General features: G+C 43.7%; 1 protein-coding gene across 3 annotated transcripts in view; it reads left to right on the plus strand.

Annotated features, from left to right (window-relative positions):
- Positions 1-15,316, plus strand: part of XPO4 (exportin 4) — a 119,544-nt gene that overhangs the window by 83,856 nt on the left and 20,372 nt on the right. For all 3 annotated transcript variants that reach the window (XM_004604502.2, XM_055134569.1, XM_055134577.1), the window contains 4 exons: positions 9,769-9,945; positions 10,468-10,610; positions 11,096-11,241; positions 12,006-12,183. In XM_004604502.2, coding sequence (XP_004604559.1) covers positions 9,769-9,945; positions 10,468-10,610; positions 11,096-11,241; positions 12,006-12,183 — 644 coding nt within the window. The remainder of the gene's footprint in view (positions 1-9,768; positions 9,946-10,467; positions 10,611-11,095; positions 11,242-12,005; positions 12,184-15,316) is intronic.

Here is a 15,316-nt window from a genome sequence, read left to right on the forward strand (position 1 = left end):
TAGGAGAAAGCTGCTTTGTAGTCTGTGGTCCAGCTAATATGAGCATTGGAAAACCAGTGTTGTCCTGGACCAAATAATGACAGACAACTGGGTCTGGGGAAAATTGCTTCTCTGTTGGTGTGGTCCGGATGCTTGCTTACTTAATCTGATTTGTTATGTAGCGGATTAGCAGTGTAAAAGTGCCTGTTCCATATGCAGAATAAAATGTCACTGTCACTGTCATCCCGTTGCTCATCAATTTGTTCGAGCTGGCACCAGTAACGTCTCATTGTGAGACTTATTGTTACTGTTTTTGGTATATCTAATACGCCATGGGTAGCTTGCCAGGCTCTGCCATGCGGGCATGATACTCTCGGTAGCTTGCTGGGCTCTCCGAGAGGGGCAGAGAAATCAACACGGGTCGGCTGCCTGAAAGGCGAATGCCGTACCACTATGCTATCGCTCTAGTCCAGAATAAGATGTAAAATATTAATAAAGGTGAATCTTTAAAATAGTACTTTATCAGCAAGTAAGAACAAGTCTTACATTTTGTTGTTTAGGGCTGGAGCAAATAGTACAGTGGGCAGGATGTTTGCCTTGGTACAGCTGACCTGGTTGCGAACCTGGCACCTTATATCCCCTTCCCCCCCAGCCCCCTGCCAGAAGGACCCTAAGTATAGAGCAGGGAGTAAGCCCTGAACACTGCTTCGAGTGGCCCCTCTCCACCCCCACCCCCAAAATTGTTACTTAATTCTACTAGTTGCTTCCATTATGGTTTTCATTTTGTGAAATATTTTGTTTTTCTTTTATATTGAAGGTTATCTTTCCCATAGAAAGACATTCATGATATATACTTTTTTATTTGGGTGGTATCTTTTCAGAACTATCACTGTCACTATCACTATCATTTCATTGATCATCAATTTGCTCATTGGGCCCAGTAACGTCTCTATTCGTCCTAACCCTGAGATTTTAGCAGCCTCTCTTTACTTGTCCTTCCCAGTGTGCCGCATTAGAGGCTCTTTCAGGGTCAGGAGAATGAGACCCATCATTGTTACTGTATTTGGCACATGAATATGCCACGGGGAGCTTGCTATGCTCTCCTGCACAGGCAGGAAAACGCTCGTTAGCTTGCCAGGTTATCTGAGAGGGAGAACTAGGCTATAAGATGTTGCGTGGCCGCAAAGCGGCCTCGCACTTCCAGGAGCTTGATTTTATAGTCTCTGGATTTTGGCCGTTGATGGGATTAAAGGGTGCTGGGGGCCAGTTTCTGGGTGTGACTGCCTGACTACTGGAAAATGGGAGATCTGGGTGGAGGAGGCCCAGTCCCAATCCGAGCAGGCTTGGAGATCTCAGTCCCGGGTCCTGCACACCTGGGTACCTCTGCCTGTTCCTTCATGCATAAGGCATCCAGAGTCTCTTGCTCCCGCGCCTAGCTGTCTTCATCAGGGCCTTTCAGAGGGGGTGGGTCGAGTTTCTCTCCCTGCCCCGAGCAGAGCCCTGGCAGCCAAAGACCTCCAGAATTTTCAGAACTGTAGAGATATTCACTGTCACTGTCATCCCATTGCTCATTGATTTGTTCGAGCAGGCCCCAGTAACGTCTCTCATTGAGAGACTTATTGTTACTGTTTTTGGCATATCCAATACACATGGGTATGCCAGGCTCTGCCGCGCGGGCTCGATACTCTCGGTAGCTTGCCGGGCTCTCCAAGAGAGGTGGAGGAATCGAACTCGGGTCGCCGCGTGAAAGGTAAACGCCCAACCGCTGTGCTATCACTCCAGCCCATAGGGATATTAATTGTTTTTAAATTATTTTTAAAAATTAAATCACTGAACTGCAAAGTTACAAAGTTATTATGATTGAGTTTCAGGCATACAGTGTTCCAGCATCAGTCCTTTTCCCCGTGTCAGCTTTTCTCCTTCTCGCCTCTGCTTTAACCTTGGTCTTTCTCTTTCTCTCTCTCTCTCTCTCTCTCTCTCTCTTTCTTTCTTTCTTTCTTTCTTTCTTTCTTTCTTTCTTTCTTTCTTTCTTTCTTTCTTTCTTTCTTTCTTTCTTTCTTTCTTTCTTTCCTTTTCTTCCTTTTTGTTTAGAAATGTCACTGGTAGTGATTATATGTATGTTGTATAGCAAAGAAAAGTAAGCGTGTCTTCAAAGAAAAGTAATTAAAAAAAAACTCTGGATGCTTATGTGTGTTTATGAAGTATGTCGTTCATGGACACTTAACCAAATTTGGTGGCTTGAATCTGTGTGTGAAGAGATCCTGCTTACGGCTGCCCTCCCCTCGCGGCCAGCAGGTGTGTGTGACTGCCTAGTCTTCAGATTGTTAAGTAGGCTCTTAAAATTTCCCAACATTACAGAGCAGTCCTAAAACCAAGATTTTTACATTGCATCAGTGAAATTCAGTTATTGGCTATTGCTGGACTGAAGAGACAAAATGATTGTGGAGATGAAACCATTGTCTTTAAAAGTTGAATTCTAGGGGGCTTGAGAGATATTCGGCAGTTGGAGCGCTTGCCTTCCATGCAGCTGACCGAGTTTAATTCCCAGCATCCCATGTGGTTCTCCTGAGCACCATCAAGACTGTTTCCTGAATACAGAACCAGCAGTGAGCCCTGAGAATCACTGGGTGTGGCCCCAAAACTTGAAACAAAAAGGATAAATGTGTGGGACTATAAAGTTCAAGACGACTTCCCAGCCCCGATCTGTACATTCACTCTTGTTTGAAAGCCAGAGCAATAAGTATGTGAGACGTGAAATTGCTTTCTACTTCTCCTCGTGTTCGCTTTGGTTTGGTGTTTTGGGCCACAGTCATTGGTGCTCAGGGACTCCTGGAGTGGCTAAAGAGATGGGTGCTGGGGATTGAGCCTGGTCAGCTGTGCGGGGCAGGTGCTTTCCCTGTCATGCTGTCTTTCTGGCCTGAAGGTTTTCTTCATGAATTTTTAGTGGATCATAATTTCACCGTGCAGTGTTACTTTATTCTCTGGTGGCGAGACCATACCAGGCAGGGCTGGTCGCTGCTCCGTGGAGCTCCGGAGAGCGTGCGGTTGCTGGAGCTCAGAGCGAGGACTCTCACATGTAGCGCCTCTGTCCCCCTGTTCTGTTTTGTCCCTGGCCCCCATGCAGGGTCTCCTGACTTGTATGTTTAGCTCTGGTTTTCATTTTTTCCTATCAGCTGTGAACCAGTTTTTAAATTTTGTAGAATTCTTGCTCTTAAGTTATTGTAGATTTAGAAGAAGGTTCATTAGCTATCATAATGTTCATTTTGTTGTACACAATGCTAATGCTGGGAACAGGGCCATATTGAATGGGTTGATGGATCAGAAATGAATACTGGAGGTACCCACGACACAGCTAGTCTCCCTGAGTTGGATCCTGGTACCCTGAGCACTGAGCTAAGAGGCCTGCAGTGCAGGGCTGAATATTGAACATTGCGGGGAGCAGCCCAGGGGCCCCAGAACTGCGGAGGAGCATCCTGCCCACCTCTGGCCAACAGCGAAACCCCCAAGATGAAGTGTTTATTTCTGCCCCATGGACATTCGACAGATCCTTGAGATGCTTGTCCACCAGGGTCTGGCTGGAGTAATTCAATCCCATAAGTATTTATCCCATACCCACCATTCTCCAGGTAGGATGCTTAATGCATAGACTTGATTAACACAAAAAATTGGGGGAGCTATATGTATTTTCAAAATGAAATTTATTAGCTGAGAAGTATTCCATTAAAAAATTTCTTCTGAAAGCCACAACCCAAATTTGATGTTGGTCTGGGGGTAGGAGTTTTGTTTTGTTTTATTTTGGGATCACACCAGGTATCGCTCAGTGTTTACTCCTGACTGCACTCAGGGATCACTCCTGGTGGGCTCGTGGGACCATACGAGGTGCCAGGGAGGGAACCCAGGTTGGCCATGTGGAAAGATAAAGCCACCTGGCTTTATCTTTCTGACCCTTGGAAAGGGTATTTCCTAAGCTTTTTTTTTTTTTTTTTACTGTGAAAATTGTCTGTGTCTCTCCAGATGCATTTTTCAGAACTCGGGCCCACACTGGCAAAGCTTGGCTCTGGTGGTCTTTGGAGAGCTGGCTGGTGGTGCATGGGGAGACCCCCATATCCTCTGAGCTCTGGGTCTGGGGCTAGTCTCTGTCTCTGGCCACATTGCATGTATGTCTGCGTCATGCTTTCTAGACTCCAGTCAGGGCATATATTTACATAGGGAGGTAATGATGATGGCTAAAGATGGAGGTGGCCATTTTTTGTTTGTATTTGGGTCATAACTGGCTGTACTCAGGTTTTACTCCTGACTCTGCACTCGGGTCATCCCTGCTGAAGCTCAGGGGACCATATATGGTGCCCAGGATGGAACCTGGTCAGCCATGTAAAGCCAGGCTCCCTACCCGCTGTACTATTGCTCTAGCCCTATGTTCCATGGCATTTGACAAAAGTGTTACAGTATCACATAGAATGGTTTAACTCTATTTAAAAAAAACAAAACCTGTGCCATCATGAGCAGCTTTGTAGTTGTGTATCTCACGATGACCTAGTAATAAACAAAACAAAGCACTGTGTTGAACTGTTTGTTCCTTCCCTGATAGTCATTAATCTTTCTGCACCTTGTGTTTTTGTCTTCAAATTATACTCCAGCTAAAGCCATGCGGTAATGTTACATCTTAATTTCCAAAATTCAATTCTGTGTCATAAAAGAGAGCAAGATTTGTCTATTGAAAGTTTTATTTCCAAATTTTATTTTACAACCTTTCCATAAAACTAACAACTGGGATTTTTTTTTTTTGTATACTTAGCAGGCGTGGACAGCAAGTTTGTTTTCCCACTGAAGGAAGTGCTACGAGTTGACTTGCCGATTTACCTTTACACACTTCCAGGTTAATTGCGGGATTTTCAGTGAAAGTGCTGGGACCATTTTCTCTATTACCTTCTCCACCCTCTGTCTCCAGAGAGTAAAGTGGGGTCACGTAGTCTTGTAAGCTCTGAGGCCTGTTCCAAGACCTGTCTGGCAGCGGGCCCGGCCGTGCCTGGACCCTGGCACACTGTGTCTTCTTGCTTGTGCTTTGTCTCTGCACGTGCGCAGCCACCCCTCTGGGTGCCAGTCAGAGTGTGTGGAAGGGTCCCTGCCGGGCGGGCGGGCCCCGTGCTTAGACTGGAAACCTCGCCGCCGGCGTCAGCCCCAGCTTTCTCACACGTGCCTCACGTATTGCTTGTTTGCTATCCAAAGGAACCTGAACTCTTTTGTTTTGTTTTTTTAAAAGTCTTTAGGTTCTCTGACAGTCCACTGTGGTCTCTTGTTTCTTAGACTTGGGCTTTACATTGTTCTCTTTCAACACTAAAATGTCTTGCAAGACTTTTGTATTGTATTTGTGCTTTTCTGTAGTGAATAAGTAACTAGAACAGCATGCATTGGATATGTGCTAAAGAAGAACCAACAGATCTTAGAAAACACCTTGCTTTTTCCTTTGAGACGTTGGCGATCAGAGGATGATATTCCTGAGTTCCACTTAAGATTTGTTGCTGATCTATTTATTTTAGCAAGACAAACTGTTAAGACTTAGCAGATGATGTCTGTGAAGCATTTGCTTTGTTAAGAGTTTAAACAGGACACAGATGCTTCTATGGGAGGCAGGGAACTGTCTTATAGTTCTCCATATGCCAAGGCTTAGTTTAGTATTCAGTAAATTCCTTTGCATTAGTAAAACCAGTTCTTCCTGCTGCAGATAACAAATTGAGCCCTGCACTTGGCTCTTTTAGCCCCATGTTTGATCATTTTTATATAGCCTTTCTTTAGTCCTTAAAAATCACAGGTGGTTTGGGCTTTTGTTTTGGTTTGGTTTTGGTTTGAGGGGGACCACACCCGGTGGTGCTTAGGGCTTACTCCTGGCTTTGCAGTCATGGATCACTCCTGGAGGGATTTGGGGGACCTTATGGGGTGTCAGGGATTAAACCCGGGTCAGCTGTGATTAAGGTATGCACCCTACCTCTTCTGTTTTCTCTCCAGCACTTATAGAGGCTATTTAAAATATCTTTTTAAACTAAACACTGTGGTTTACAAAGTTCTTCATCATGCATTTGTTTCCCAACACCAGTCTCATCACCAGAGTGACCTTCCCTTCACCATTGTCCCTAGGTTTCCCACCGCCCCCCCCAAAGCTTGCTCCTTGGCAGGCACAAGATAGTTGGTTTTATATTGCTTGTTACAACAAAGTGGCAAGTGGAATTATCAAAAAATAGTTTAGTAAAAAATAGTTTGTGGAAATTGTTCTTATAGGGGGTTTATTAAATTCCTTGTGTGAGGGTTTACTGAGCTGTTTGTTGCTTACCGAGCCTTCTGTGTTATTTTTTTGGGGGGGGTTGTTTTTAAATTTAATTTATTTTGGCTGTTTTGATCACACCCAGCAATGCTCAAGGGTTCCTCCTGACTCTGCTCCGGAGTCACCTGCAGTGTTGCAGGTACTATGTGGGATGCCGGCCATCAAACCCTGGTTGGCCTCATGCAAGGCAAGCGCCCTACTGCTTGCTGTACTATCGCTCTGGCTCCCATCTGTGTTATTGTGTTTGCTTAGAGAGCTTCTTATGCTACCTTCCCATGAGATTTGTTGTTCTTCTGCTGAACTGTCTTGTGGAATTTGCTGGTGTGCACTCCAGGATCTGTAGAACTGGGACAATTCTCGGCTCGTCCCCCTCTCGAGGGCCCAAGGGTTATCAGCCCAAAGACCAGTGTGCCTATGAGTTTCCTGGGATTGGCTTGGCATCTCTTCCAAGAATAGTTGTGAAGCAGTGAAGTTTGGCTGTTGCTGACAGGGCAGTGGCTATGGGATGTAGGCGTGGCTGCTGGGGTTTCCACAGTGCGAGGACTGAGGGGTGGGTAGAGGGTTGCCTGCCCTCACTCTGAGGAGACCTGGGAGTTTCATTAACACGGCATCTCTTCAGAGATTAGTTGTGAAGCTGCGCTGTTTACACAGTGCTGGCTGTGGGATGTGGGTGTGATAAAATATCTTCTGATGCTTTAAAAGGCCAAAAAAGAAAATGTATGTTATCTGAAATGTGGTAAAAGAGCTGTGGTGTCACCCCGAAGGCCCCCTGGTACGCAGTCATCGGAGTGTGTGCATCCTAGCTGCTGACTTTGGGGCTCAAGTCTGATGATTGGCCATAGGTCTATGAGGTATGGCAGTGGCAGTGTGCCATGATGGATCATTCTGTTCTGCTCTCTGGGAACTTGGGTTTTCCCTCTTTCCCTTTTCATTGGGAAACCGCCCTGCTGGCTCACACTTTATCACATTGCTAGACGTCACATGTTTTGTTGTTGCTGGGCCAGGGTCTCACACTTTGTCTTGGTGCTAAGGGGCCCACTTTGCAATGTAGGACAGTGCTGGGCCTCAAGCTTGGGGCCTCACATGTGCAAAGTGTGTGCTCTACCTCTAAGCCCTATCCCAAGCCCCTGGAATAAACATTGTTGGTCTTTTTTGAGGCGGGTATGGGACTAGGGCCAACCTGGCAGTGCTCAGAGGACACTCCTGGAAGGGTTTGGGGGGACCCTATGGGGTGCCAGGGAGTGATCCCTTTCAGACACAAGTGCACTCGACCTGCTCTATTATCTCTCCGACCCTTCAACATTCTTATTGATTTTAATAATTTCTTCAATCTTTTATAGACAGCCATCTGAATAATGGCAATTTTCCTTATTTATTGTTAACAATTTGTATTCTTCTTGGAGCTTTTTTTTTCACCCTGGGTTTTGGATCATATGTGGTGGTGGTCAGGGTCTTCCCTGGCTCTGTACTCAGAATTACTCATGGTGGTGCCGAGGGAACCAAGTGGTATGTCGGGGATTGAACCTGGGTCAGCTGTTGCACAGCAGACACCCTGCTTGCTATGCTATCACCCAGACCCAGTGTATTTCGTACTGTATAATGTTGAGTGCGAGTGGAATGGCTCATGTGAATAATAAAAACATCTTTACATTATTAGGAGTAATGTTCATTATTAAATGTAATATCACTAAATGTAATAAACCACAGTTTGAGAAACTTGTCTAGTTTTTTATGGATTACTTGAAATAAATCTTTTAAGGTCACTGACAGATTGCTAAAGTAAATTTTGAGATGGTGCCCTACCAAAGATTCCAGAGTCCTGAATTTGTAGGATGAAAACTTACTTGATTTAAAAACTAGATATGCAAGTTATAGATTAGAATTATAGACTTTAGTGTTTCTGGGTTTATTTCCTGTTAATGGAATGTCAGAAATTATGTGCTGTGGCAGACCTTCTCCTGTAGTGACTGTGTAATCAAGAATTCTAATCCTCTGTGTAGCATGCGAGGCCTTTGAGTTGCCATCAGTCACTAGTGAGCCCCAGCCGCATGCTTGTCTGTTAAGGTCTTTAGGGTATCACCTGGAATTGCTTGCTTCTCACATTTGCCTTCTTTTTTTTTTTTCTTTCTTTCTTTTATTAGTTTACCATGTGGAAAGTTACAAAGCTTTCAGGTTTAACTCTCAGTTATACAATGCTCAAACATCCGCACACTTGCCTTCTGACCAAGTTCAGAAAGTTTGAATGACAAATCATTTATGTTCTTGTACTAGGCACAGTGCTTGAGTCTAAATATTGTTTTACAAAATTTACCTAGTAAATTTATATGTGTTCAAGGGCGCACAGATTAAATTATATAAACATGGCTGGAGTGGTAGTACAGTGGGTAGGGTGCTTGCCTTGCACGTGGCAGACCAGGCCTTGATCCCTGCATCCCAGTATGCTCCCTGAGCCCTGGGCAGGAGTCAGTCTTGAGCACTGCTGGGCATGGCCCTAAAAGCAAAACCTAAAAGCAAAAATAAGTGAATTGGGTAACTGGGTTGCTAATTAAAGGCAAAATTAGGGTGTTTATTCTTAGTAGTATGTGAAAATGATGTAAACAAACATTTTGAGCACCATAGAGACAGGGAAAAGTACTTGATCCCCCTGAAGAATGTTCTCGGAGCGTGCTTTCCTCCAGAGTTGTGACAGGGGCCTCCCTGACTTATGCTCCTGTGGGTCCCGCCACCTCCTCACTGCCTGTGGAGAGCTGTCTTGGCTTTTCTGTTGCACCTGTTAAGGGACCCTTAGGACTTTCCCCATGTCTTTTAATTATGTTGATTAAGCCAGCCTATTTTCAATATTTCATCTGTTTTTCTAACATTAAAAGTTTGCATCAAGTACAGTTTTATCTTTTGGCTTTGAGCATTTTTCTTCTTGACTACAGGAAATGCTACTATTTTTATGTTTATGTGTTTTTTTTTCCTTTTTGGGTCACACCTAGTGATGCACAGGAGTTACTCCTGGCTCTGCACTCAGGAATTACCCCTGGTGGTGCATGGGGGACCATATGGGATGCTAGGAATCGAACCTGGGTTGGCCTCGTGCAAGGCAAATGCCCTACCTGCTGTGCTATTGCTCCAGCCCCAGATTTTTATGTTTTAAATACATGTGCCATATATACTGAGCAACTAATCTTCTAGAAGAAAAATAAAATTAGATCTTGTTTACCTAAGAATCAGGTTGTTAGATGAGAAGGTTGAATTGGAAGTCTGTGCATGTTTTTGTTTGTTTGGGGGCCACACCTGGTGGTGCTCAGGGATCCTGGAAGTCTACACATTTTTACTAAAATCTTTAATTAATTTCAAAACAAGCTCAAGTGATTGTTGGCTAATAATCAGGAACATCTTAGAGACCTCTCCATATGCCTGTTTCACTCTTGTTATAATGGCCATTTTCTCTTACTGTTTGTTTTATGACTGTTCTTTTGTGTTAGCTTGACAAAGATGACATGGTTTACATGGAGGCGTATGACAAACTGCTGGAGTCCTGGCTGACTTTGGTCCAAGATGATAAACATTTCCATAAAGGTTTTTTCACTCAACATGCAGTTCAAGTTTTCAATTCCTATATTCAGTGCCACCTAGCTGCTCCAGATGGCACGAGGAATTTGGTAAGTTTTAAATCAGGTTTTAATATCCATTTTATTGTAGATTTTATGTTTTTTATTCTTTTACATAGAGTCATATATGAGAAATCTGGACCCTTAGAATGTTTGCTGAATGCATTAGAGTGAGAACAGAAGCAATTCTCCTGGTGAAATGTGCTCTTCTCTTGTGGGATGTTGCTTGTAGTTACCACTTTTCAGTTTTTAGTTACCCACCCATGTCTGCCCACATGTCAAGTGATTGGAAGTGTTTTTTGTCTCCTAAGCACTGCTGCTCTCAGGAGTGTCAGATCTTAGTGACGGATGTGATTCTGTGATGGGAGGTGGGTTCGCTGCATCTCCCTCAACAGACCGTGGGTCCCAGGGAGCTTCCTCTTGCTCCTCTGCGCCTCTCCTCCCTGGTCCCACCAGGTGCAGTGAGGCCCAAGGTTCCCCTGCCTTCCGCTTTCCTTTGAGTTTCTTTTCTTGTGAACTCTTAGACAAAAGAATGCAGCCCCTCATTCTCTGTTTCTCCCATTGATAATTTAGACTGCCAATGGCGTGGCCTCTCGCGAGGAAGAAGAAATAAGTGAGCTTCAAGAGGATGATCGAGACCAGTTTTCAGATCAACTGGCCAGTGTAGGAATGCTAGGAAGAATTGCTGCAGAGCACTGTATACCTCTTCTGACAAGGTACACACAGTCCAAAGAAACCCCATGGAGCAAATACTCTCTATTCACAATTCCCCGGAGCATTTAAAGTGTTTAAAGACTTTAAGCACCCCTGCCCCGTACCCCAGCACACTGGAACAAATGGACAGAAACATACTCATGATTGCATTCCTTGGCTTGTACATTTGGAGCCCAGGCCCTACAGCATAGATGGCAGAGAGATTATGGAAAACATGGTATGAGCAATGATTTGACCCATATAAATAAAACTTGGAATGACCAGTTTTCAAATGCCTGTTGTAAACTTTGTTTGTAAAGCAATGTTTTAATTCTGTGTCGTAAATAATAAATCACAGCTATGAGAACAGTTGTGTATTATAATAAATACCTTTGTATGTTTTTGCACAGACATCTTAATTTATATTATCTAATAAATGGCAATTGTAAGTTGTTCTAAGTCTGCCTGAGCTTTATGAAGCTATTGTTTCCCCCCTCACCCCTTTCAGTTTGTTAGAAGAAAGAGTTACAAGGCTCCACGGTCAGTTACAGCGACACCAGCAGCGCCTGCTTGCATCTCCTGCTTCAAGCACTGTGGACAGCAAGATGCTTGATGATCTGTATGAAGATATTCACTGGCTTATTTTAGTTACAGGTTGGTTGGTTTTGGTTTTGTATTGCTCGCTAAGCAACTTAGGCCTTAAGAGAGGCTTGTGTCTTAAAGGACAGAGTCTGTCCACTGTCTGGGGCAGGATTTGGATCCAGCAGCTCAGGCCCCAGAGCTCAGGTGGATTTTGAAAGGATACTGGCTAACATAGTCCGTTCCTGTCTCATCAGATGTTTGATGTGGAACACATAATAGCCCACTAAATAGTCTTAATTTAGGTATGGTTCCTTTCATTATTATTTTCATCATCCTTATGAATAAGAAAGAGAATCTTAAGCGACTTATGAGAAATTGGCCCTGGTCGCACTGCTATTAATTTTTGCATACAGAGTGCGAATTTGGCCAGCTGACTGTGAGTCTTCATGTGTAACTCCACTGTCAGTGTTTCCAGATTGTGAGCAGCCCAAATGGGGAGAAGTTTCATTTTTGAGAAGACATCCTTATTAACTTCTACAGAATATTTTCTGAAGGTCTTTAATAGGTAGTATATTTTACAAGCCTACATGTCACTATGAGTTAAAAGATTTGTTGAAAAACATTTGTTCTTTGTCCTTGTCTATATTTTTGAAGGTAAATTATTTGACAAGTGAGAAGGTTCTTCTCATCAGACTTGAACATATTGACATTTTAAATTTACCTTTACATCAATTTATATGATATCTAGAAGTCAGATAAAACTGAAAACAAATGTAGTGCATTTTGATAAATGTAGATTTGTTAAGTGTTCATTTTTAATTTTTTTTAAACTGAAGGCTACCTCTTAGCTGATGATACTCAGGGAGAGACTCCGCTAATACCTCCAGAAATAATGGAATATTCCATTAAGCACTCATCTGAAGTTGACATTAATACAACACTTCAAATTTTGGGATCTCCAGGAGAAAAGGCTTCTTCCATCCCAGGGTACAGCAGAGCAGATTCTGTGATTAGGTAATATGAACTCTATAGCTGTGCTCTTGTGATTTATACTGTCTGATAAATTCTGAGATGATGGGGGCAGATGACTTGAGTGGTAGTCAAGCTGTAAATCTGACACAGGAAAGAAAATAAAACTTGGAGAAGCCTTGGAATAAACAAGGATGGCAAGTTGTCGTGTTTGTAGGCAGTGCCTCGGGGAGAGCTGACAGGTCGGTCCCATGCTGAGGGAGACAGACTGTGAAGGGATATTTGATCTGAGACTGAATAGATACACCCCTGTGTGTTAGAAAGCAACACTGATGCGTGGTTATCGGCACCCTCATGAAAATAAAGACCGCGTGATGTTTTTAAAAGCCAAATGAAGGTTAATAAGTATTTGTGTTCATTCCGCCAAAACTTCCTCTTAGTGGCTTTCTTCTTATAGAGATATTTATGCAAATGTGTAAAAGTGCAGAACCCTGTTAGATGAAATTAAGACAGTAATGTGCCTCAAATGAGAGAATTTACTTTGATATAGTAGTAGCATATTTTAAAAATTCTTCACCTTATGTTTAGGCTGTAGGCAGAGGGTTAGCAGTAATAAGATACTGGTTGTTATCCATTGCAAAATGAATAACTCAAACAGGGTTCTGTCCCTGTCTTACATTGTAAAAGTACATGGATATCATTGAAACCTGTGCAGCACAACCTGTTTTTTTTTTAGTTGAAGTATTAAGCTATTATCAAGGACATTAAGAATTTATTTCCTTTACTGTTTTATTCTCTTGTTTGAAATAAAACATTAATGCTCTGTTGAAATTTTTCTTGCTTTGGGGATTACTGTAGGCATTAGATTTAGTGTCTATGGAAACCGATGCTTTTATTTGTTTTAATTTGCAAGAAGTGTCAATTTCGAAGGCAGTGCATTTCAGGGAGCTGTCATACTATATTTTTTGTCACATTTCCTGCCGGGCAGTACCATCAGGAATGCTTTCCTTGTCTTGCAGTGCTTTTTCAGTGATTGCCAGTCCCAGGTTTCAGCCATCTGAGAGCACAGACTATGGAGGGTGATGCATGTGCCATTCTCCCAACCTGCCTCCTCCAACATGGTTGTGTACTCCCCTGGGTTAGCTGGACATTGAGGGAATAAGAAACAGTCCTTGTTTTATTGTTTTACTAAAATACAACTCACATTTCTTGAAGAAATTACCACTTGAAAATAATTATTGTGTAGCAGCTATATGCCAGGCACGATCCTAGGAACTTGGGATACACAGTGACCAAGGCAGAAACCCCTCCGCCCCTGCCTCCTTTTCTCCCTCCTTGTGTGGGGAGACAAAGTAAGTGAGCAAGTTCCACAGTGTGTGGGGGAGGACTGTGTGTGCTATCGGCAAGAAATGGAGTCATACAGGGCAGGTCCCGAGTGCCTGCACTGGGGAATGTTGGGATTTTAAATAGGTGCTTGGTGGAAGCTTTATTTAGAAGTTACTAGTGAGCGGAGACTTGAGTTTGGCGAGGAATTCCGGGAGTGAACAGTTAATACAAAAACCCTAACACTTGCCTGGCACGTTCAAGAACAGCAGGAATTGCTGATGTGGGTCGAACAGAATGAGGTGAGGAGAAAAGAGGGGAAATCTGGTAAAGTCTAGGTCTTTGCAACATCTTTGGGTTTTACTCTGCATGAAATGGGGTGCTATTTGTAGGATTTTAGATCAGATCAATGATTTGCGCACTTCAATGGTTGTTGCACTGAAAATGAGCTCTCAGGGGCAAGAATGGAATCAGGAGAAACCAGCTAGGAGGTTAGTTGCAGTAATCCAAAAAAGAAATGATTGTGACGCAGAATAGAATTATAATTGGAGTTTGTGAGAGGTTGGAGAAAGCTGTTTGGTTAATCATGCTGACTTTGGTGTGTGAAATGCAAAGGTAATTAAAGATTGATTTGGAACTTATGGGAAGCTCTTAAGTGCTATCTGAAGTATAAAATGTGTAGGTGGTATATTTTAAGAAATTGAAAGAGGATAAGGTATTAACTTTGGCATATTGATTATTTGACAACATTGAGGTGTCTTCTTTGCTTCCGTGTGCCTACGTGAGCGCGAGTGTGGCAGCGCTGGTGAGAGGGCCTGCATTCCACTCGCCTGGTGAGAGGCAGGGCGAGGCCTGGACAGGCCCATGTTTGAACTGATGGGATGTGGTTAGGGTTTTTTTGCCTTTTTGTTTTTAGATATGTGAATACATTCCCTTTAAGATGCCATGATCTCTAATGGTTCATTTTTAGACACACGATGTTCTAACACCAATTCCATCATTAATATCAGCTTTTCTTGATCGGCGTCCCCAACTTCGGTCCCACCTGTCCTGTGATGGGCACTTCAGAATCATTATTATTATTATTATTATTATTGTTATTATTATTATTATTATTATTATTATTATTTTAAATTTACACACGTTACTGATTGGGTTTCATGTCTGGCATGACAGGTTGGCCCCCTTTCCCAGAGTCGTCACCTCTTCCTTCTGTTGTCTCAGCGGCCCCTCCTCATCCTTTCCACCTGCCCTCCCCTCCAACACCCGCCCCCTCCACCGCCACACACACACCTGCAGCAGCTGCATCCTACTGGAGGCCAGTCGAACTGATTCTTGGGGATTCCAAAGGAGTTTTCAAGGAACAGAGGAAGCAAATAGAATTCTAGACAGTGACCTGGCACAGGCTATGGCTGCGCAGGGAGAGTGTGACTTCCAGCTGGAGGGCCGGGTGGTGCTTGGCATGAGCGAGGGGGTGTTTGGTCTCCATGAAGGCTGAGTAGACAGAATGGTGACGGGATTGTTTTAGAAGAGGCTGACAAGGCGCGTGAAAGAAGCACCTTAAAAGTGATAGTGGGAGTGCTTAGGCTAGACTGGGCTGAAAGAGGGGGTGTAAGCCGGGGAAAGATGAAGGTGGGAAGGCTCGCAGGGACCCTGAAAGCTCACCTGTCTGGGAACTGCCTCTCACCCTCTTGCCCCTTGGTGGGGATTGGCAGGTCGCAAAGGCCTGCAGAGTGCCACCCTGCAGGGTGGTTCCAAGTCAGTCAGTCAGTCAGGGGGTTTGGGGAAATTTGCTTTGATTTAATAATGTGGAAGAGTATCTCAGCTGTCTGTTTGTTTACATGTCACTAAAGAT

Source organism: Sorex araneus, chromosome 1, assembly GCF_027595985.1.
Source record: "Sorex araneus isolate mSorAra2 chromosome 1, mSorAra2.pri, whole genome shotgun sequence".
NCBI lineage: Eukaryota > Metazoa > Chordata > Mammalia > Eulipotyphla > Soricidae > Sorex > Sorex araneus.